The 24,008-nt window shown below is 42.7% G+C and overlaps 1 protein-coding gene across 5 annotated transcripts; it reads right to left on the reverse strand.

The window, feature by feature from the left end:
• Positions 1 to 226: 226 nt before the first annotated feature.
• On the reverse strand, positions 227 to 22,438 carry PANX2 (pannexin 2). Of its 5 annotated transcripts, none has more exons than XM_064702772.1 (5): positions 21,934 to 22,438; positions 21,269 to 21,559; positions 3,916 to 5,367; positions 2,876 to 2,949; positions 1,908 to 2,033 (listed from the first exon to the last, which is right to left on the reverse strand). In XM_064702772.1, exons 2-4 carry the CDS (start codon positions 21,492 to 21,494, stop codon positions 2,918 to 2,920), a joined length of 1,710 nt encoding a protein of 569 aa, XP_064558842.1. In that variant the 5' UTR covers positions 21,495 to 21,559; positions 21,934 to 22,438; the 3' UTR covers positions 1,908 to 2,033; positions 2,876 to 2,917. The 5 variants fall into 5 exon arrangements, 4 of the variants coding, with proteins under 4 accessions (XP_064558840.1, XP_064558843.1, XP_064558841.1 ...); XR_010438705.1 differs by having other exon boundaries at positions 1,967 to 2,033; positions 2,876 to 3,037; XM_064702770.1 differs by lacking the exon at positions 2,876 to 2,949 and having other exon boundaries at positions 227 to 2,033.
• Between the last annotated feature and the right edge of the window lie 1,570 nt (positions 22,439 to 24,008).

A 24,008-nucleotide genomic window follows, 5' to 3' on the forward strand; every position in this document is an offset into this window, starting at 1 on the left:
ATACTTTCTTTGTCATATTTTAGTAATTGTACAGAGAAGAAACAAAATGGCTCCTTCCCAGTGCAACCAATTTGTTTTAAAATAAACTTGCCTCAAAAATGTACACTGATAATTCAGTGTCATTTTATTCTAATCCACCCTGAGGGATCTATTGACAAGAACTTCAGTTTCCCTGCTTAAGGGGTTGGTTGTAACACTAAGCTAGGAAGTAGTACACATTAAAATATTCAGAATAATAGGCATTTATTTTCAGTACTATTTTCATTAAATATTGGTATAATATATCCATGTCTGAGGTAATAAATTAAAAATAAACTCAAATTTTCAGTCCCATATTTGTGCTGCATATTTTTTCTACCATTATACATAATTTTGAAGCAAACACACACAGTCTGTAATTCTGAATGCAGCTAGGAATATTGTTTTACACAGTCACTTTTTGTTTCACTATAATTTTGCTGAGAATGGTTATTGCATGATACACTTTTATAGACGTTTTAGTTATACTAGAGTTTTCTATTAGATCACACATATCGTAATTATAGGAAGATGGGCATGAAGATGTGCTTTGAGCCAAGGATGGCAAATACTGAATCAGTGATAGCACATACTGCAGCATTATTGTCTGCCTTCACTAGAGCCCAGATCCAGCAAAGCCATTTCAGTGTGTGCTTAGTTTTAGACATGAGTCATTTCAGTGTCATCCATGGCCTTAATTTTTGCTGAATCAAGGACTAGCCAAATCTGTAGAACTGAATTAATAGACTTCTTTAACTGTGTGTTATTTGAAAACAGGTTTGCTGGTTTCATATTTTGTAAGATATTTTGTAATGACCCCTGTAAGGTTGTTCGTATCAGTGAAGCACCCATGAAAGTTTCTAACCTGGTTCATAAATACACTATGAAAAAATAAGCAGCTACAATGACTCTCTTCTACACATTTTGTTAAAAGTAACACCTGGTTTGAAAAGTTATTAAAGTAATTTTTTCCATGGTAAAATATATTTAAAAAAATAAACTCTTAATTTAATCATCTTCCATCAAACATATAAGCATGTTAAAGGGCGGGGCATAATTCAGGTATTTTCATTTATAAATGCAAGAGATTGAGTGTGTCAATCTTTTGCACTTAAATGCTGGTGGTAGTAAGGCCCTTTCAGCTAAGTCTTCATCAAGCCCAACATCAGTGAGCTAAATAAACAAACAAACACAAATTTTGCTTGCATATAACTTTTTCATAATCCTGAATTAAAAAAAAAAAACCTCCCTGCTTAGAAAAGAACCCTTATTTAACTGCTGCCATTAAAAAGTATACCTCACTTCCATGTTAAGTTTAATCAGTGATTCTGAATGCAAAGGATTTAAACACTCACTAAAATTGCTGTGGCATGCCATTAGACTCTTAATGTTCATAAATTGTGCTAATTCCCATTTCAATCAGGAAGCTATAGTTTAGAGTTAGAGCTAATGGTTTGTCTTAGTGTTAAAGGTCTATTTCCACCAGATTTCCTCTATTCTATTTTGCAAATGACTGCCAGTGCTTATGATGTGATCCTGAAAGACCGTTTGGTGTTATTACCAGAAGCGATAGTCCGTGAGAAAACTCTCCATGCTCATGCAGTGAGTTGCATTGCTGGGGGAGGGACCTGGCCAGCGCTCCCGGGCCTGCCCTCAGTACTCCACCGAGCTCACCATGGCCATGGGCTCGTCAAACGTCGCCAGCCGGATCTGCTTGGGCGTGGGGATGGAGAGCATCTCCCCGGGCTCCGCCGGAGAGTGAATGCCATTGTCCATCATGCTGGACACCTCCTCCTCGTGGTCCTCGTACAGCGTGTTGATGTGCAGCAAGGGGTGGGCTGGGTTGCAGCTCAGAGCAGGAGCAGGCTCTGGCTTGACCTGGTTCAGAGCCACGCTGGTGGCAGCAGCAGTGGTGGCTATGTGGTTGTGGTTGCACGTGACAAAAGCCGCAGCCGCGGGCACAGTTCTGCATGCCTCGGATGAGTACAGGATCTCTTTTGCAGGGTGAGGGGTGTCTGCAAGAGAACAAAACACACAGATAGTCAGGTAGTCTCCCAGCATTGCAGTCCATCAGTGAGGAGTGTCCTGAACCAATAAAAGGCATTGGCAGCCTCGCCACTGATTTCAGTGGGATCAGAAGAGGATCCCAAGCGGAATTTTCTTGGGACCCTTTGAGAAATCCAAACAGGACTGTTTGAAAACAACAGGGTTGTAAGCTCAGGGAAACAGGACAAACAAGAAGTGGGGTTTCTAAATCTCACTCTTTTTTATGCATGCTCATGCTTCCTTATGTGAATGATATTTTTGTAAAATGAAGGAAAAAAAAAACCAAAACAACTGAAAAGTATATTTATTCCCCTCCTAGCCTGGTCAGTGTTTTTTAAACAGTATGATTTAATGTTTTGACAAATGCAATGACTATTGAAATCCACAGGATGCAATACAAAAGGCATTGATATTTTCAATGGGAAAAACCAGTGGTTACACATTGTAAGCCAATTGTCTTTAGAAAGAACTCAGGAATTTGTCATAAATTGAAGTCTCTTTCTAGAATTTATAAGTCTGCCTTACCTGATGGACTGCAATGTAGATCTAACTCAAAAACAAAGTTGAAAATTTTTAGTGTGAATAGGGAGTCACAGAGCCTCAAAACTCCAGTAATTATTTTTTGCCCTTAAAATATTCAAGCACTAATTTAGATTAAGGTAATTGAACCAGACAACCCCAGCAGTTTTGAGGAGTTGAAATCAGAGCAGGTGACTGGATAAAGAATGCTGTAGAATAGCTCACATGCACATTGGGGAGTTGGAGGACTCTAAGGAGCATAGGGATTTGGAAGTGACAGAAACTTTTATACCTCAAATCACTTCTTTGCTGGGCAGTGGGGTGACGGTAGAGGTCAGTCTGTCGAAGCCCAGAGGGAGGTCTTAGCTTGTAATGAGATGAGAGCCATTGCTTTAAGTACGTACAGATTTTTCTGTAACTTCAACTGCATTGTGCTTCTTTCTTATGTCAGTAGCTTACAAAAATAAACAAGAAGATATCTCTCTATCAGTTTATTTACTGATCTATCACTTTTTGTAATGTTCAAATGGCTTTCCTCATCATCCTAGTTCATAGCAATTACTTATATATTTGAAACACTCCCTTGAGTTAGGAAAGAGACAGGCTTTACAGGACCCACAGGGAACTGAGGCACAGAAAGATCATCTCCTGTGAGGCCACATGGGAAGGGAATGGCAGAAATCCTGAATCCCTGACCAGCACCCACACTTCAGAACATCCATCCTCTGGCCCACATAGGACACAGGGCAATTTAAAGTGTGCGTGAAGAACAATGTCAACAAGCTGAGTTTTGATTTTTCTAGGTGACAAACATATGACAACCCCTGAGAGTTGGTAGTCTAAGAGATCTTTTTTCCACAGGCAGCTTTAACAGCCATTAATAGTCTCCCACACACCCCTAAGGGGCTGTTACTGCTCAGGGTACTGGTCATCTACCATGGCAGTTTCCATATGACTTGAAAATAAGGCAGGTTTGAAACATGCCAGGTGCTGGTGGAGCAGGAAGGGTATCATGGAAGCCAAATGCTCCTCATTTCCTTGGCAAGGCATGACCACATTTGTAGTTGTGAAAACATGCTTACATTTGAAACACTACTCACACCAACAGCCTGCAGCCTCTTTTGTACAGCTCTACCTGGAATAATCCTTACCCTCCATACAGTTGTTTAAGAGAGAGAACCTCTATTTCTGAGACCTGCAAACCTTGAGATTACCAGCTATCCCCAAATCTAGCAAGGTAGGTCAAACAGTTTCAATAAACTCTGAGTTCCTTAAGATTGCTATGTAAATTATGGCCTGTGGAGGTGGTATGGGCATTATGGCATACTGTACCTTTGAGAGAGGAGGTAACATGCACTACAACATTCTCTTCCTGGTTTAAAAATCCACCCTCTTGGCTTTTTGACGTAGGCATCGAGGGCATGGCTTGAACCTCTGGCTTGGGTTTTTTGCTACTGAGTATATATGGATGAACATCCAAGGAAAAGTGCCGTGTGTGCTTTTTTTCACTGCTTGTGCTTGGGATGGCATTTGGCTCGCTCTTGTGAGCGGATGATTGCTGTGAGGTCTTTGCAGCAGACTCCAACAAAGGAGCTATAAGGCTGTCTGTCGCTGTTTTTCTCCGCACGGGCTTGGGCTTATCAGGCTTGTGGTTCTCCACCTTCATGATGGCTAACTGCTCCTTGAATGGCTGGGGAAGGGGATTGGTGGTCGGGATCCATTTCATCTTCTTCCTTGGCCTCTTAATGATGAGCTGTTCATTGGCATCAATGTCTGCTGGATCAACGCTTGGGTCTATGGTCTGGATCCCTGAATCCCGCATGGTTGGAGTGGCGTCGTGGTTGGACTGGGCCAGCGCCGCGAGCAGCTGGCGCACCACGTTGTCGTACATCAGATCGCTCTCATTTGTAATGAAATCCAGACGGTTCAATGACTTTATGTGGTCCCTATTTTCATTACAAAACATGGCCAAAATATTAATATCACAAAACTGGGACTTCTGCCACTGTTTCTTGGTTTTTATTCCGACTTTGTTCAGTTTATCAAATATGAAGTTAGACTTGCGGAATATGAAGAGGTGAATCAAGTTGATGAGGATTATCAAGTTCATGAAGCAGAGGAGAACAATATCTACACCAGCAATAATCCGCTGGAGCTGGACAGATGGCAGTTTACAGTTCACTCTGATGTGCAATTTGGAGCTGCTCGTTTTGTCTGGAGGCTCACCTAGTGCACACGTAAATTCATTTTGCTTCTGTGTAGCATAGTAGGTGGATAAGTATGTGATTGGTATGATGCTTAAAAAGATGATGAACAGATGTCTTGCAAGATAAAGCTTAGCTAAAAAGTTACTTCGTCCTCTTCTTTCCAGATATTTCTCAAACAAGTTCTGCTCGGGGCTTTTTTCCTTTTCTGCATTCTCAATGATTTCTCTTTTCTCTCTCTCTGTTATCCCTGGGCCTTTGGACTGAATCTGTTTCTCTATTTTTGGTGCCCGCCCTTCAGCTGCACGGTGGTAGCAGTTATCAATCTCCTGAAGCAAAAAATTAAGCTCCGAAGTCAGTCGAGTTGAGGCCAGAAATTCCCAGCCCAGAGCTGGAATGTACATTATCCCAGCAAAAGCCAGCAGTGCATAAGGTAGGAACTTATGCTCAAACAAGGAGGGCCAGTGGCTGGCATCAACTCCTGGCAAGGCATCTTTTAATTCTGTCCAGCAATATCCTCTGGCATACAAGGCTTGATCGCGGGTGAAGTTGTGTGGTGTGTAACAGTATATTGGCTCCTCTGTATAACAGAGAGAAAAGTCACTGCTGTGCATTTAACCTACAAAAGGGGCTCTGGAAAATAAACATTTCAAATTATATCAATTTTATTTTACTGTATCTTCACATGACCATTAAGCCCTCCACATCTATAAGCCAGCTCAGACTGCACACATCCTCACAAACCCTACGGCAAAACTATTTACCTGAAAGTTTTAGAATGACCCTGAGTTAGAAATGTCAGCAAGAAATACATATTTTGGTTTAATGACTTCTCTGAAAACAATATCCTGAGCAACTGTGACGTGAACTCTGTAAAGCTAAAAGACCTGATATTCACTACAAAGCCAGTAGCTGAGGATGTTCCATGCAAATGCTGAAAATTATATGAAATTTAAGGTTTATCTCAGCTAAGAATTCTTCTATATAGAAATAAGTTAGATGTAGCTTAAGGCAATGTTTTTAATAATTATTAACAAAGCCAACTCATTTGATATGATAGAAAAAAAATGAAACTCGAGACATACAAAGATTTAGTCAACTGTATCCCTCTCAGCTAATATTCTTGAATAAAAATGTGACTGACCAGGACAGAATCTAGTGTGTTAACTATTCATTGGTATGAAAATTAAAGTCTACATTTGAAACTGTAACTTTGAGATTTTTACACAATCTGTAATTAAATGCAACTTGCCCTCAGACCGTATTACGGAAGAAACAGATACTGGGGATCAAGAAAGAAATCAGACAAAGTAATAGGAGAGAAAGTATAGCAAGGATTAGTAAATTCACAGTGATGCAATTTTTCTCTCAGGAAATATTTCAGCCATAGTCTGCTGGAGGACAGAAAGGGTTTGTCAAAGGAAATTACACCACCTACTTGTCTATTTTAACACCCCTTCTAAACATTTGTATTTTACCATCATCATCAGAATGTTGAGATAAAGGCCCTGACCCAGTAGATAAATTATGTTATTACATGATCTTTTTTTTCTAGCAGTACATGAAAGAGAGAAAAAACTTGTGAAATCTAAAGCAGCATTAATTCCCCAAAGAACAATGACCATCCTATTCAAAGAGGAAGACCATGTTTTCATGTTTTGACAGGTAGAACAAAGAGAATATATTTTAGAGTGTTCTGGTACACCTTTAAAAAACTTCCCAGAATGAGGCCCATAGGAAAAGGCACGCTCTCTTGACTTGAGAATTGCTCAAGAACACCAAGCCCGCTCTGGCTCTGAATAAAGTCTACAATCCAGATCAAGCAGAGCTCCCTGGGAGAGCATGATGACACTGTTCTCTTAATAATAAAAATGAAAAAAAAATCATATTGAAAACAACAAATGGAATATTAAAAATTAATAGACAGGCAACTCCCACTAATCTTTCTGGCTTATCAAATGACTCCTACTTGACCAGTTACTTTTCACATGTGAGCACAGCAAAAATTAGTTCTTTGGTGTGGAGGTATAAACCTCTTCTGTGACCTAGAGAGAATTAACACTACCAACTTAAACAGAGTTGACAGAATAAATGCTGCTACTCAAGACAGCCTGTAAAGTGAGCATGCCCTGCAAATACTTTAATATAGTTTTTGAAGACTATTTTAAAATAAGCTAACTTCAGTCTCAGAGGATAGCTTAAAGCACTTCCATTTAGACTATTTTTGGTATACTTACAGACATATGTAACACGAAAAACGCTCATTGACTCCCTTGGTTTCATAATTATGCAGCCTCCCAACCCTACCCATGAAGGGATGCACACAAAAAAATTTAATCTCCTACTGTCAAAGACTTGTAGAATTCTCCAGGAGACCAAACAGATTCCTGTCTAAAAATGTTGCCATGGGGTAAAAAAAGGCAAAGCTGAATGCTGTGTTTCTCATAAGCAGAATTTTTGTAATTGGGTATCCCTAAGCCCAGTAGAACTTTCCCATATGACACCAGGTTTTCTGTGGCAGACATGAGTACATTTCTCCCAGGTCTCAACATCACAAATGCTTGGGAAAACAGCAGCAAGTATTTCTACAAATCAGCCACAAGGATTATTTTTTGATTCCTGCATCATATTTTACTACTATAAAATAAATTGATTAGTTCTTTCACTTGTCTTCACCAAGACCCAAAAGCTAGGGTGACCTTTGCCAAAACTATATATATACAACAACAATCCAATATTTTTTTCCTTGAAAAATGAGAAAAAAAAGAAAAAATGAAAATGTCTTAACATTTAACATTTACATTGGACAGATAACTGATAGACTAACTGCACTCCATCCACTGTCACTGCTTCGGTGAAAAAAACCTAAAGAGCTTCAGAACTCCAGTATGGACTGACCAGCTGCATTACAGGCTACAAAGCTGTCCCAAACAGTAGGAAAAGCAAAAGTCACTTGAGAGGAATTTGTTTTCTTTTCCTCTGTTTAACTTGTTTTTATCTGACCTAATTGTCTGTGAGGTTGTAAAAGATCTCTAATTTATTTGTTCAGCTGAGCATGGTGTCCCACTCTTACTCAATTTTTTGTACCTTGTTGCTACTAGTCCAGTATTTTCTTTGCATATTTGCAAAATTGGCATGATTTTCGTTGTATAACATGTAAATCCCAAGACTCTTCAGACAAAAACAAATCCTCAGTAGAGCCAGTGGGACTTGTGATAACTGATTGAAGTGAGAGCAGTGGGGTTCCAACACTATTTTATTCAAAAGGTATTTTCTAATATAGAATCATAGAATCACAGACTGGTTTGGGCTGGAAGGGATCTTAAAGATCATCTAGTCCCAGCCCCCCTGCCATGGGCAGGGACACCTTCCACTAGACCAGGCTACTCAAAACCCCACCCAGCCTGGCCTTGAACACTTCCAGGGATGGGGCTGCCACAACCTCTCTAAGCATTATCTTTGAGCTATAATTACTGCCAGATAATGTCATAAATTTTGGTAAAGTTATTCCACAGGGATATTTAGCAGGATTTGACTCACAAAGCATTGCATCAAACCTAGAAGCTCATTCCCCTAGAAAATGGTCCAGACAACTGAGAAGAGAAGAATTCCCTTCAGAAGTGATTCAAAGCAAAATCATTTAGCTGTTGCCTGGGCAAAGAACCTGTCTCTCTGCACTGACAAGAGGCTGCCAAGCAGGATCCACACCAGGTTTTGAGTTAGTTTTTGTGAATGCTCCTTCTTAGACAGTGGCACCAGTTAACCTGGCATTTAACAAACACCCTGAAGGTGTTTGATCCAGGTATAGCAGGGTATGGGACTGTTTCTTTACTGCAGCCTGTGTCCATCATTAATTAATGAAAAAGAAAAACACCATGTCAGTAACTGATCCTGTTAGGAAAGGCAGTGATGTATAGCTGGATACTGACATGCAGATCTGATGAGGACAGCAGAGGAACACATTGTTCTCACACACATAACTCACTTAGCTGGGAGACCTCTGCTTAATGCACTTGCAAGAAGACACAGCAGATTTTACAATGTTCTCCTGATAGGCAAGTAGCATTAAAAAAAGATTGCAATGGTGTTAAAATCACAGCTCAGGTGTTGGATCATACAATATACAAAATGCATTTTCTTTTAACTTTATATTCATAAATATAGAAAGTTTCTACTGATACTCTTCTTTTACGGTGAAAATTACACAGATTGTGAAGGTCCTTTTTCATATAGCCATTCCAGCCACCATGAAACACAGCTTTTTCCTGAGATGCCACAGTTTAACTGTGTACAGCAATGAAGTAAAGTGTTGTAAAGAAAATTTTTAAAAGCTTAGGGAGCATTATTATGGCTGAGTGGATTGGTCATCCTCTCAATGTTGTCTAGTTTAAAGCCCATAAAAACAATCTGTCTCTCTGCTCCTTGAAAGATATATTCCTAGTAATTACTACATTGAAAAAAATAAAAGTGATGATTTTTTCATACTAACTTAAGCCTAAACATGCACACTAAGAAGCTTCATTTCCCTTTTTTCAATATGTCAGATGTTTTCAACAATTGTACATAAATGCATTTTATCCTGCTCACTATGCACCTAAATAGCTTCTAGAAATCTGCAGAACTGTCCCCTAGGATAAGGTATGAGAGAGATCTGACTGCATTTTTCAGACATGCAATCAAGATGAAATAAACAACACAGAATTACTTAGTTGTGTAATACAACTGATTGTGTTATGCCACTTGAGAAATTAAAATCCCTTGGCAGATAAGTTTTTTCACATTCCTCACTCTGCAACATCTCACCCCATCCCATCATATTCAGCATTTCTGAAAGGGAGAGAAGTGACTTGAGGGAGATACTGTGGCACAGAACTCTTATCTCAGGGGAATGAAAGTGCATGGCTGCAGAAGACACTCAGGGTAGGGAGAGGGATAATGGAAGGGGCTGTGCTCAAAAAAACCTCTTTAGAAAGAATCCAGACAGTATGGAAAGGAGTGAAGTGTCAGAGTACTGAAGCTAGGAGCGTCAAGACTGCTGCTTTTAGAAAAGGCTTGGAGAAATGCCTGTGGGCTTCCTGCAGGCACACACTGCCACTCCTACTGCTCCCAACCCAAGGTCAGCCACCTCCTTTCAGTGGTCCCCCAACCTCCACATACTTTAATATACATTCAACTGTCCTCTTTGAGAGGCCCTGAATTAAATAATATTTTTTCAGGCTGCAAAATACACATTTAGAGTGCTTTGGTAGGCATTACAAAAAAAACCCAAAAAAACAAAAAACCAAAAAAACCCCCAGTATATGCTCCTACATAACAGGGCAAATGATTTTTTGTACCTAATGCATTCCCAGTGGAATAAAGTATATTTGTCAAAATATAAACCACGATAACAAATTGTATGTGCCTCCTGTGACCTCCAGCTTTTAGAATTTACTCCAGAAAAAGAAATCATACTTCATTAATCTTCCCACTGAAAAGCATTATTTAGCATTCCAATGTAATAATTGAGTAAAGCAAAAGAAACAGTTAAATTTTCCAACAGCGGACGGAAAAAAACGAAACAGTTTTGAGAAAATATAATACAAAAATATAAAAAGAAAATTCTTGCAAGGCAAGAATTCAATTCAAGGCAAAGGTAAGTATGCCTCTTGTGTGAAGATTTCTTCAAGGATCTAGTTAACATTCAGCATGACTGCCAGTAACCCACACGGTGTAGGCAGCAGAGCTGGGGATCAGGTGCTGCGAACAGGCTGCACCTCCGGCCTCTGCACAAGGGCAGGAACACTCGAGCTGGAGACCCCAGCTAAGGATCAGGTAAGGAAATGGATAACTGCAGTTACTGAGTTAAATGCACTGCACACTCATGCTAGCCTAGTCCTTCCTAGCAACCAGCACTCTGCCCTCTTGGAGAGAGCTCTAAACCATCCCCATCCCTGTGCCCAACCTGCCTCTGCAGGTAAGCTGGCAATCCAGCCAGCATCTCTGAAGCACTCCCTGTGCAGTCCTCTCCACTTGTCTCCAAGGAGAAATCCAACATTGAGGTAGAATCTCTGATTCTCCTTGACCATCACTTCCCAGCACCCACATTTCTAATAGACAAAACAAATTAGAAACTCCCTGAATTCAGCAATAAACAGCCAGTGTTTAATTCAGCAATAAATGCTGGTATTTAACAGGAGTATTCCTTATCATACTGCTCTGTGGCACATACATGGAAGCAATCTGACATACATGCCTCATTCATCTTGGGTACTAAAAGGATTGCACAAGAAAGCAGGTAGCAAACTTTATTTTTAGAAACAGAAATAATTTATTTAGTACTTTTTCAGCAATTTTTAAATGGAAAAGAAGAAATGTCCTGGATCCTCTTCTCTCTGGAAAAAAAAAAAGAATAAAGAACATTAATGTTACTAAGTTTGAAAATGTAGTCTAAGAAAGTAAAATATCATCTAAACAGTATATATGTCTTCCATCCCAGTCACACAATCCTCAAGGAATATGCAATTCTGCTTCAAATGATTTTAACAAATGCTAGCTAATACCCAAATTAACTGTCAGCAAAAGGAAAAACTCACTTATTTTAACTACTTTATTTCAACTACTTTATTTAAAGAATATTTAAAGGTTAGAAATCATGGATCCCTGAAATTATTTTGTGTGTCATACAGTCCTATTGAACTCACTGAGTTTACTCATATGAATGAGAAAACATCCATCAAACTAAGCCTCAACTTAGCAAGCTAATTATTAAGAATTAGTAGTTTTACTGAAATAAAGAGAAAATACCTTTACCTTTTTTAGGGAATATTCTTTCCAGTCTGAATAGAGGTTCCATGCCCATGAAGTCTTCCTAAGGTACAAATTTCTCCATGATCAGCAAAGCCTTTTTTGCCCAATCTCTGAAACCACTTGTCCTGTTTAAGAAAAAAATCTTGAAAAGAAAGTCCCTAAAAAAATGAGACAGGAAACCACTGCTGCTATTGGGTTTTATTTGCCTATACTCTGTAAGGATTAGTCATAAAGAGTGAGCTGCAGATAAGCAATTTCAAAGATTGATTGGCAATGGCTCACCCACAAGGGTAACTGAAGTGCAAGGGTAGCAGCAGGTCTCCCTGTATTTCCAATTTGGGTCTTTTTGCCTTGCAGAACTGCTGCTTGAACTGCAAATATTTTGGATCTGTAGAATCTATGAATTAACACTGCACTTTCCTGGTGCATATATAAATTTACAGAACCATATTCCCTGTATGTAACAGACTCTGACTCTTCTAAAAGCAGCTGATGTGCTCACCCTTACTGGAAATCTGAGGCTTCAGGCTTTGTACACCTGCCCAGGTTAGTCAGGAAAAACAGACACCTACTCCTGCTTGTCTGGTGTGTATTGGAAATAGCAGCTGTTTTGAGGAAGGTGCAGAAACACTTAGATGAAATCCCTCAGGCTGCTCCTACAGAGGAATGTGTCCTCAGTCATGAGCTGTCCTCTACCATGTAGTGGCCATGCAGCATCGTAAAGTCACTGAAAAGAGAGCTTATTTATAGTGGCTGACTATTGGTGCCAGGATTTGAGGGAAGGTTAGATCTGAATTTAAAGGAATTTATTAATCTAAATATAATTAACGAAATTCAGCCATGCAGTCAGTCCTACAAAAGAGATCTGAATAACGTTCACTTCTAAATTTAGTGCTTGCATGAGGAGGTGAGTGGAATTTCAGTGATGTACAGATGTTCTGCACAGGAGAAGTAGTAAGGTGTGAAAATAATATTTTAATGTTTTGCAGAGGTCAAAAATTGCCCTCTAGAGATGGAACCCCACAGCAATTACATGCACTCAGACAGTATCATAACGTGGACTGCAGTAACACCTGAAGGAACAGCAAGAATGTGCTGAAATGAAATGAATCATGAAAATCCAGTGAAACTGATGAGACATGAACCATGGTGGCTTCTTACATCAAGGGTCGACTACAAAATACAATCACAGAAAGCAAGAGGAAACAGCATGTTCTTTCTATTGCATTATTATTATTTAATGACTAGAAATTAAAAAGATGGCTTGTATTAAGTACCTCTTGGCATAAAGTACAGCACCCGGAAAAATTCATATTGAAAAAGAAGAAAAGGACCAACAGTTAGCTCATTAGGTAATAACATTATGTTAATAACATAGTATTTAGAGGCCAGAGATGGCTGCTCTACTGCTTTTGGAAAACTGGCTCCTCCATGTGTAGAGAAATTGGGTTTTGATTCATCACAGAAGAGACAGAACAATCCACCACCCGAGGCTCCCAAGGGCTCTGCCATTCCAGTGTGGAGGGCTCCTGACTCCCAAGGAAAACATCAATCTCACAGAAGGTAAGGTACCTCAGCCTCAAAATGTGAAATAATTACTTCATCATAAAACTAAAATTAAACTGAACCTCCAGAAATGGTCACTGAGCTGTGAGCTGCAAAAACCCCACCGCACATCTCAGCACCTGGCTGCAGCACTGCTCCATGAACTCCTCTGAGCCTGCATGACAGGCTTGGTGCCACTGAAGGAAAGCAAACAAAGCCCCAAAGCTCGCTAACTGTGCCTGCTATCACAGTGAACAGCTGCATCCATTCAAATGCAAGAGTGTAATACAAGCCTGGGACACAATCCCCAGTGATGGAAATGTGTTTCCTGATTTCAATGTTTTTCTTAGAATAAATCCTGTATCATGTGGAAAAGAAGGAATCTACAAGAATTATGCTGGTTTACTGTGAAATTATTCAGCTTTTGTAAACATATACGTGTACTGAGGGTGTCCACTGCAGCTATTTTTAATACTGAGAGGACCCAAGGAATTCAGTGATGATGCAGATTCTTCCTGAAGACTTTTATACATGTAAGAAACCACATCAGCTGAAATTTCCTCTACATCATGGATGCATGATTTCTATCTAGTTTACAGACAACAAAGAGCCTCCAATATTTCAGCTTTGAAAAACAGTCTTGACCTTACTCTTTATTTATTCACAAGGCTTCCTTTTGTCAAAGGTGAATAAATTAGGTAGCTCTTAAACAGAAATATTTTTTGCCGTCTGTTCAAATCTGTTGGTTATCTGAAAGTATGTAGTAAGCTAAAATTCATCTGTATTTTGGACCTCTTCCCACATATGACACTTGAAAAAATGAAGGGGTTAATAATGCAAACAGGTTATTAAAGACATGATTAAAAAATTATGATGTAGGTGTGTTGATGAGGTCTGAGAAATGGAATTTATGACAGAAAAAAACATCTGCAGTCCCTAGGAACTGCAGTGGAGTGATGTATGGCTCATGCATTTCCTCAAGAATACCTTTCTATTCACCTTTCACCTGTGGAACTGCAAATCTTTAAACAATCGAAGCTCACAGAGTCCCAGCTAGGGTATCCTGTGCACAGCTCAAGTTTGTGTGTGTGTAAAGGGCCCCAATCCTTTGGGAAAAGTTCCATCAGCAATGCAAACAGCCAGCAGCCAAACTGCAGCCAGCCTGTGGGTGCTGGCATCATTGTATTCCTTTTAAAAAATATATGCTAAGAAAGCACTTAAGTGGTACTGCTACCCTCCCTAAATTCTCTTTTCTCTGCTAATATCACCTCAGAACAATTTCTGCAGCGGTGTCATCACTTTGTCATACACTGAACAACCCAGCTCTGTACTCTTAGCACTAACAAAGTCACTTGGGAAAATGCCATCTTCACTTTCTTCACGCGCAGTTGGAGAGAAAAAATGGAAAGTAAGATCAAAAGCCATCTATTAGGTAAGTCACCTAAATAAGCATATGTAATTATCCTGACTCAATTCGAAACAAATAAAAATAGAAAAGTGACCAGAAATACAAAATAAAACTCCATCTCATAATATAAAAATATGACATATACTATTTCAAACATACTGTAGGGTGAAAAGTGAAAAAGACGCTGAACTCATGCATATACTGTACTGCACAGTAATGTAAGCATTGCTTATGCAAATGATTGCAAATCAGAAAATATAACATAAAACCTTGAACTGATACTTCAGCCATTAAACACTGTTTCCTTCCATTGTTTTCTTAAGAAAATTTTCCAGCAGAAGGATGGTAGAGGGGTGAACTACACCACTGCTAAGAGACACAGAAATACAGTATTTTTGAGTAACCTCCTTTGTATTTTGTAGGTACTGTTTTAAGAACCTACCATGAAAACTAATGCCAAAGCTTGGCTTTTTACTAAAGTATAAAAATCAACTGGATGAATGCTTTGCTTTATTTTAATAAAATACCAGCATTTAACAGCTCGGGTGGGAAAAGCAAACATGACTGCAATATGGGAAGAATAATTCCCTGTGAACAGAAAGTGTGAGGCACTGTACAAGAGGGATATGACTTAGCAGTGCTATTACAACATCAGTTTGGAACCCAAAATATTTCAATATTGTGAAGATAACACAACAAACCCAGTAATGTAATCTCCTTTGGAACCCACCACTCTCTGGCCCCTTACAGAGAGAACTTCCCACAGACATTACTGTTGGGGCTGCTTCTCAACCCAGCACAACACGGGAATATTTAAACCACTCACTAAAAACATTAAGTGATACAAAAGAACTAAGCAGCACATCATGAGAGCCAAGTGTCTCTCAATCTACTGGATTACAGAACAGTGTGCTGGAGGTGCAGCAAATGCCAGGAGACACTCAACACCAAAGGCTGCTCAGCACCATTGCCAGCCGTGGAGGAGTGGACACAGCACAGGCTGACCCAGCAGCATCCCACCCATGGCTGCAGCTGGTGTGCATTGGTGCCACGGCAAAACCAGGGAGAGTGAAGGACAAAAACCACAGAACATCAAACAGACCCACCTCAAACTGGCAGTCTAACGCTCCACATTCTGTGCATTTTGGAAAGGAAGTGAAAATGCGAAGGACTGATGGACTGATCTTGTTTATCTATATCCATACTGACCATGCCTTGACAAGAGATACCGAAACTTTTTAACTAAAAAAGTTATAAACTGAAAACCAACACAGACTACAGCTGGACTAAGACTATGTACCTTAAATCCTTACCCTCTAAATTTAATTAAATTTGGTATATTATCCTTTCTTTCACTAAATATTAACCTAAGGCTGACTTAGGTCAGAAAGAAACACTTCCAATAAAAAGAATCCCAAAACCTTTATCCCTTATAGGAAAGGGAACAACCCAGGAGGCTTCAATGCAGCTAAAATGGAAAGACAAAAGTGACAACCTATACTAACAGACATAAAATTTGCCTTACCACCAGGCAGTACCTGGTATATTCACCTATTCATACACTGCGACAGTGCAGTACTATCATATCTGAACTCTCTGTTCATCCTGATTGTATTTTACTTCTAGTTTGCACAGGAATAATTAACTACTAGGAAATAAAAAGCTTGGTATGAGAAATCAAACCTCCAGAAAGTAAAATACAAGCATGGATCTCTGCAAAGCACTGCATACACATCTGCATGGCTGCTCCAGAAGATGGCTAAGACTCTACAGGGTGTGATGGGAGTTATGTCGCTGTTCTGATGGGGGTTACATCATGTGTTCTTTCAAATACATTTGCTCTCATATTTAAATAAAAAACCCAGTTGTTATCTTTAAATCAGTAATTTTCAAACAAAACCAGAGCAAACCAAAGTTCCCTTGGGACCACCCACTGTATGCACTGTTACCTCAAAAAGGACACTGCTATTGGAGAGATATCCTTTAGCCTATGCTGTCTTTTGAGAGCCCTCTGACTCCAGGAAACCAGAAAACTCAGTTAAATACAGATTCCATCCACTAGGTGAGAGAAAAATGCCTTGAAAACTTCCTTTATTATCCTCAAGGTCATCATACATTGGCCTCTAAATAGAGGATATTCTAGTTTTATATCAAGTCCATTCATGGTTGAGTTTTAGAAAGGGAAATAATATTCATTCTTCTTTTGTGAGTGCTTATGTGGGCTTTCTTTGTGTTGGGTAGCTGAATATTGTTCCTAGATGACTTTATGATGATCTTATGCTCAGTAAAATGGAAAAGATTTATAGATTCATAGATTTATTTTAATTAACTTTCTAGGGGTGTCCTTTCTGGAATCACACTGGTTTGCTTGAAAACCAAAGGAGATTAAGGAGACTCAGAAATGACACTGTAGGAGGTTAGCTACATGACATTCTTTCCTCCGGTGAAAAGCTTTAGGAAGTGGGGGCCAGAGCAAGAATCATATCTTACTTCAGCCATCAGAGTGAACTCTTGTCCCCACTGAAATCAATGGTCAAGCTCTTACTGCCTCCTTTGCAGCCTGAATTTACCTTTCAGGAGCACATCCTAGCAGTGTGTCTGCCCTTTGCTTTCCTCCTGCAGAGAGCTCAATTTCACCCCAAATGCACCCCAAATACTTCACTACTAGATGGCAATCTAGTATGCAAACAAAACCTTATCTCCCAATTATCTCCCAATATATTTAAAATATGTTACAGATTCATTTATAGAGCCAAAGCCCACCAGGGATGACAACCCCTCTTTCCCCCTTGAGCCAGACTGTAAGGACACCACGCACCCAGGGCTGCACAACACGGAGCAGGTCGAGAGCCCTCCCCTCTGTCCTCATGAGACTCCATGTGCAGGACTGGAACTCTCTGCACAGGAAACATCTGCCCCAGTGAGACCAGAGAGACCACGAAACTCATCAGAGGGATGGAGAACTTCCATGACAGGCTGAGAGAACTGGGGCTGTCCAGCCTGGAAAAGAGAAGGTTCCAGGAAGACCCTACTGAAAGAGGCCTTTCAGCACTGAAAGGAGGCTTTGAGAATGATGGGGACAGACTTTTAGCAGGGCCTGTTTCTCAGGACTATGGTTTTAAACTGGAAAAGGGTTGCTTTAGATTGAACACAAGGAAGAAATTCTTTACTGTGAGGGTGGTGAACAGATTGTCCAGAGAAGTTGTGGATCTCCCATCTCTTCAAGGAACTGTTCAAGGCCAGGCTGGATGGGGCTTTGAGTAGCCTGGTCTAATGGAAGGCATCCATGTCCATGGCAGGGAGTTGGAATATATGATCTTTGAGGTACCTTATGACCCAAATAGTTCTATGACTTTTTGATAGAAGAAAAGCACAGTATCTAATTTAAAGTCTTTTGTAACACATTAAGCTCAGATGAACTGTGATTTTTTCACAATATTGGCACAGTATCTGCTAAACAATTAGGTCTTGCCTCTTATGCTACCAAAACAGTAATTTGTCATTAAATTTCTCAAAAGAAATGTAAAGATCAGAACACTCCAACTCAAGGGCAAATAAATCACTTACATGAAGAGCACATGTGTTTACCTAAACAATGACTTTGCCCGTGGCACTAAAACAACATAATTCACTAGGCAGCCACAGGCAAAATAGAGTATACAATATATTATACTACAGGCATAATGATTTTTAAGGTTGTCAATTACAATCTTTTAAATAAACACCATGCTCTTTCTTTGTCCTCTGACGTAGGGCTGAACTTTGCTTTCATTCATGCTTCCTTGCAGCCTCTGTCCCCAACAGAGCTATTGCTGCCTGGGGACTCCCAGCTTTCCATGATGATGGGGAGCCTTCTGCACAGCCCCAGGGCAGGACACCCACCCTGCCTGACCAATTCTCTCCAGCCTTGTTGCACAGACTGTACAGCTGGTCTTGACTTTCAGCCACACTTTGCACACAGATAAACTAGATAAGAGGCTCTGATCTCCTCTACCCACTGATCATGAGGGTTCTTCCAATCCTCAGCAAAAAAGTGTTGAGAAATCACTGCTTTTAGACAACTACATTTTCATGTCTTGAGTGCACATACCATTGTTCCAGAAACTTTACCAATATTGATTAAGTAAGATGGAATAGACCCAAGAAAAGGGGGTTAGTTTCAGTCTAGTGGCATGATGGTATCTTCACATAGCTTGCACTGGGTATCATAAACAGAATGAGAAATAATGGCAAGTATCAGATAAGCACACAAGGGCCCAAAGCAAAGTTTGGGAAGCTATTATGATATTCACAACCAAAAGGCAGTAGGTACCTTACTCAATTTCATCAGCAAAGTTGTACTTGCATAGCTACTATTTAAATTGCACAGAAGGAGCAGTATTCAAAACAAAAAAAGTTAGATGTTTTTCAAGATTGGTGACAGTGTATGGGTGAAACAACACAAACTGTAGAAACAGTTGTAAGCAGGAATCCAGCTGAACTATTGTTATACCAGGGTCAGTATCTCTGGACATGCATGATTTAGCAAAGAAGTCTGAGTAAACACTGTTTCATTAAAAGAGCAACATCTGATTAAGATCACATTAAAATTAATGTAAGTTTTGCTCTTGAACTCTGTGGAAGCAGAAATGAATTCATTAACCTGGAACTCTTTGACTTAAGCTTAAAAATTATCTATTTAGTTTTATTAGATCCTTAGACCTTTTCTATTACATTCTCTTGCATAACATTTTCCTTTTCCCATATTATTTTTCTAACTGAGACCATCTGAACAAACATGACATCATATGAGAGAAGAATGTTATCCCGCGTTTTCCCAGAGATGTAAAGGTGTTTTCTCTGTTATCTTATAAGTTTTGTCCTGGCAGGACACAGTAGGCTACTGCTTATTATCTATCTATCTAGATAGATAGATAATTTGTCTATCTGACTGGGTCAAATCAGCACACACAGCCCATAAGTAGACATAAGTGACATTGCTTTTAGTCCTTCTGAAAAACAAATCTGGAACACAACTGTGAGCCTAGATAACACAGTCTTCCACAGCACAAAACAAACTCAACTCAGAAGAATAGGCAGATGTGAGCAAATTCAACAGGCCGTCTTTCTTCTGTATGTGTGCGGACTACACTTTACACAGGGACATCCACTGTATAAATCTGAGTCTCAGACTGGACACTTCTCTACGATCTGCAGCCTCAGATGGTTTCTTCCCATGGAGCAAGCTGCTGCTGTCTGACCAAGCAGCGAGGCACCAAGAGGCTTCTGCCAGCAATCCTGCCCTATCTCAAGAACACACATGAAGGGGGCATGACCTTGCCTGCGTCCAAGGCTGTCTTTAGGTGTACTGAGGCTCAAATCTGTGCATCTCTAAGAGTATGAAAGCATATATGTAAGCATGCCCTCCTGTGAGCTGCTGTAGGATTGCCTTTTCATTAGCTTAGTTCTCTGCAGAGGAAGTGATCACAAAAGTTTTGCATCCCACAGATGACCTTGAAACCTGTCTTTCAGTTGCTATGAAGAGCCAGTTTTCATGTACCCTGTAAACATGGTTTCTCCAAGATACCTCCAGAAGAGCATCCAAAAGATGAGGTTCTTACTAACTGTGACTGAAGATCTTGAGCTATAAAACTATTTTTTAAAAGATGAGGTAGATTAAAAAAGTTTTAACTATAATTAAGAAAAATCTCCAGACTCCATTTGTAAGCAGTTTTACTGCTAGGTGATTTAATTCACCTCATAATGAAAACAAGTATTAAGGACTGGAAGTCAATCCCAAAGCAGCATGCAAAGCAAGAGCCTGATTCTGGTATGTTTAAACTGGTTAACTATAGCCAATTCTCACCTCACAAACTACAGACTGCCAGATCTGCCAGGTCAGTTCTGCTTATTAAAGCACTAATAATTTCCCATGGATTTTCAGTATGGAGCTTCAAGGGACATTAAAAGCAGTCATGCACTGGCAGCTACACTCATCAAGCCTACAATCCACACAGCAAAACAATGTTTACACATGTGCTAGTGGCCCAAAACGTGCCATAACAGTTCACTGGATCGGTAATTTTCAAGGCTGACCAAAACGTGACCTTCTGAGGCTGGTGGTGATGGGCATTCAAACCAGGCTTTTTAGACTGTTACCAGCTTATGAAAGATGACCCTCAGCAGAAGAGATACCAGTGATTTCCACTGCCACAATCCGGCAGAGCACACTGCATGGGGCTCCATATATAGTATCAGTCTCCATGAAAGCATCAGCCTCTCCCTGCTAGGCTGTGTTAACACTCACGCTCTAGAAGTAACATCAGGACAATGCCTGACATCAGCCAGGGTCCAGCTCAGGACCTGTCCAGGATCCACCTCAAGCATTATTAACCTGCTCTGTCACCCACGCCAGCTCTCACCTGCACTGAGCACCGGCACCTCCCCACCCCTCGCTTGCCGGCCAGGGCAGGAGGCAGCAGCTGTCCCCGTTGGGGACCGGCCTGGACGGCGACACCACCACCCTGCCCAGCGAGGCAACACCGCTGTCCTGCTCGCCACGGCGAGGGGCAGCGGCGCCTCCCGAGCACCGGTGGCTCTGGGGCAGCTGCACTGCCGCCCTGCCGCTGTCCCCACCCTGCCGCTGTCCCCACCCTGCCGCTGTCCCCACCGCCACGGCGAGGGCTGGCTGACATCCCCAGCACCATGGTCTCGTTCAGCATGCACTGGCACACGACCCTGCCCGTCCTGCCGCCCTTACCGGCAAAGTTCTTGGTGAAGACGAGGGTGACGAGGAGGATGGGGATGAGGACGGTCCCGATGGTGACCACGCGGTCGAAGGGCAGCTCCAGCTTCAGCTGGAGCAGCAGAGCCGCCAGCGCGCCCGCCTTGTCATCCTGCTGCCCCGGCAGGATGAGCTCCTTCAGCTTCTCGCCCGCCAGCAGCGCCGTGGCCATGTCGGGGTGGTTATCGATGATGTGTTGCATAAGCAGCGGCGGCGGGCGGCCTCACGCCGCCGGGCTTCCCCAGGGACGGGCGGCGCCCGCCCGGCCTGCGGGGACAACACCGACAGCGGTGACGGCGGGGCCGCGGCCGGGCCGCGCTGCCGCAGCGGCCCCGTGCGCTCCCCCGGCCCCGCGGGCCCGGCGCGCAGCCCCCGTCGGCCCGGGCAGCGCGGGGCGGGCGGGGCGGCCGCGACCCCGGCGGCAGCAGCGGCTGTGCGGGGCAAGGCAGCCCCGCTCCCCGCAGCCTGCGGAGCCAAATCACGAGAGGCGGGCGGCGACACGAGATGCCCGGTGACAGCTGTGCCATAAGCGCTGCCTCCGCTTCGCAACCCGTGCCGTACAACAGCGGCGCAGCAGCCATGCAAGCAGGCAGACCGGAGCCGCCTCCCCAAGTGCTGCAGACAAGGAAGGGGGCATTTACCTGGCAACTTCGGTTCCCTCGGCTCCCGGGGGATGCTGAACAAAACCGACGGCCGTACAGAAGAGCGGAAGCCGAAAATAAACTTACACTGGACCTTCCTGCCGAAAAATGGTCCCTGCACCACGACAAGTAATGAAATCGCTCCGGGTTCGGAGCGGGAGGTGGCTGATGTGCTGATGCACGTTACAGCAGCGGGCGCCTGGCGCTCGCATGGAAATGCCCGCCTGCACCGAGCAGCAATAATGTGCCGAGCAGTTCAAGAAGGGGCTCGCTCGAAGCCGTGGGGAGGAGGAGGAGGAGGCAAGTGCAGCCCGAAATGAACTGCGGGAAGGCAGAGGTCTTTTAAGGCATCCCAGCGAACAGCTGGAGCCTGCGGAGCCGGGCGCGGCCGCAGCAGGGCGGCCGGGAGCGGCGCGGCCGCAGCAGCCGGTGCGGCACAGCCCATGCGGGCTCCGAGCGCAACACGTCGCGGCGGCCCCGGCGCCCGCGTCCCCGCAGGAGCCACCGCGCGGCCGCGGCACCGCGCATGCGCCGGGCGGCCCGGGAGCACGGCGGGCAGCGGCGGCCCCGGGAGGGTCCGGGCACGGCCCGGGGGGACACGGGCGGCACCGGGAACGGGGATGCCGGCAGGATGGGGCGCAGGGTCCCTCCCTTCTCCTGCCTGGATCCCGCACACGGCAGCTCAGGCCCGGGTACGCGGGAACTCCCGCGGCTGAGGGATAGAGAGGGTAGTGATGAGGGAAAGGGAAACCCTCACCCAAGTGGGCCCTGAAGGTTTTGGATCTGCGGGCACGTCAGGGATTTAAGTGCTGCCAATAGAAAGCCCTTCCAGATGCTGTCCTTTTAAAGAAGGTGTCGGCCACACCTGGTAAAACAGCCTAGGAGCAGGGAGCAGCTTTCACCCAGAGCCTCTGATGATGTCCAGACCTGTGTATTCACAGATGGCCACACCTTGCTGTCCTTCCCTGGAACAGGCTGGGAACGGAGTACGCATTCACACTCTGGGAATAAAGCTACACCCCAAGCATCAAAGGAGGCCATATGTGCTGCATCATAGCCTGCAGCAATTGTGTCAAAAGCTCCAGGTCACAGATTCTGCTTCTTGTTTATGGATTTCATATTTAGCAGTACTTAGATAAAAACCAGAAATAAACTTAAATATTGCTGATATTTCTGTCAAAGATTTGCAGTTGCCATCTGCAACTCACATGAGCAAGGCAGGGATTTTTATCTTTGCCTTGACATTTTCATTTCCCTGGTCACTGTGAACAGTATGATTGATGGTCGTGTTTATTATTCAAGTTTAAATATTGGGTGCAAGCTTTAAATAATACTTCTTGGCAGGGGTCCTTCCCTCCAGGCAGGGAGATAATGAACTAGGCAAGAGGGATGTCCTGATGGTGATCCTGAAGGATCCCAGGCAGCAGACACAAAGCTGTTGGTGACACATGCTCCTGAAGAGTACTGAAGGCAATAGAGCCTAAACCTGAACCTGTAACCATCACTCGTTTCATTTTTCCTGCATCTAATCCTCCATGGGCTCTGCCTCTGTTGGTTTTCTGTAAGGACATGCAGTATCTGCCTCATAGGCAGAAGGCAGGGAGGAGAGGTCCCCTTTTCTCATCCCCTTGTGCAGGTACAGTGGTTACTTGTCATGTAGTACAGAGTCACCAGCTGTACCCTGGGCAGGGCAAGGTAGGAGGCAGAGCAGTGAGGATCCTGCTGTGGTGAACTTGGAACAGTGTACAGCCTGTGTTGTTCCCACAGCTGAGGAAAAGTGGGGACAGTTTCTGGCTCAGGCTGCAAGCCTCAATAATCCTAGCTATCTGTGATGAGAGATAGATGCATCAATTTCTCTTGCTCTAGCTGCATTTGGAGTAATTTGTATTTTATCAGCCTCTAATAAAGAGCTTTCCATCCCAACAAAAAAGAACCAGAATACCTTCTGCACTTGTTACTGCTGCTGCCAGAGGGATGATGCTGAGCATGGCACTGACAGCCTGAGGCAGCACAGCTGCTGTGCAAAACTTTTGCTCCGACTTTCAACACTGTAATTGTCTCCCCATGATTTGTCT

The sequence above is a fragment of the Zonotrichia leucophrys genome, chromosome 1A, assembly GCF_028769735.1.
Source record: "Zonotrichia leucophrys gambelii isolate GWCS_2022_RI chromosome 1A, RI_Zleu_2.0, whole genome shotgun sequence".
Lineage (NCBI taxonomy): Eukaryota > Metazoa > Chordata > Aves > Passeriformes > Passerellidae > Zonotrichia > Zonotrichia leucophrys.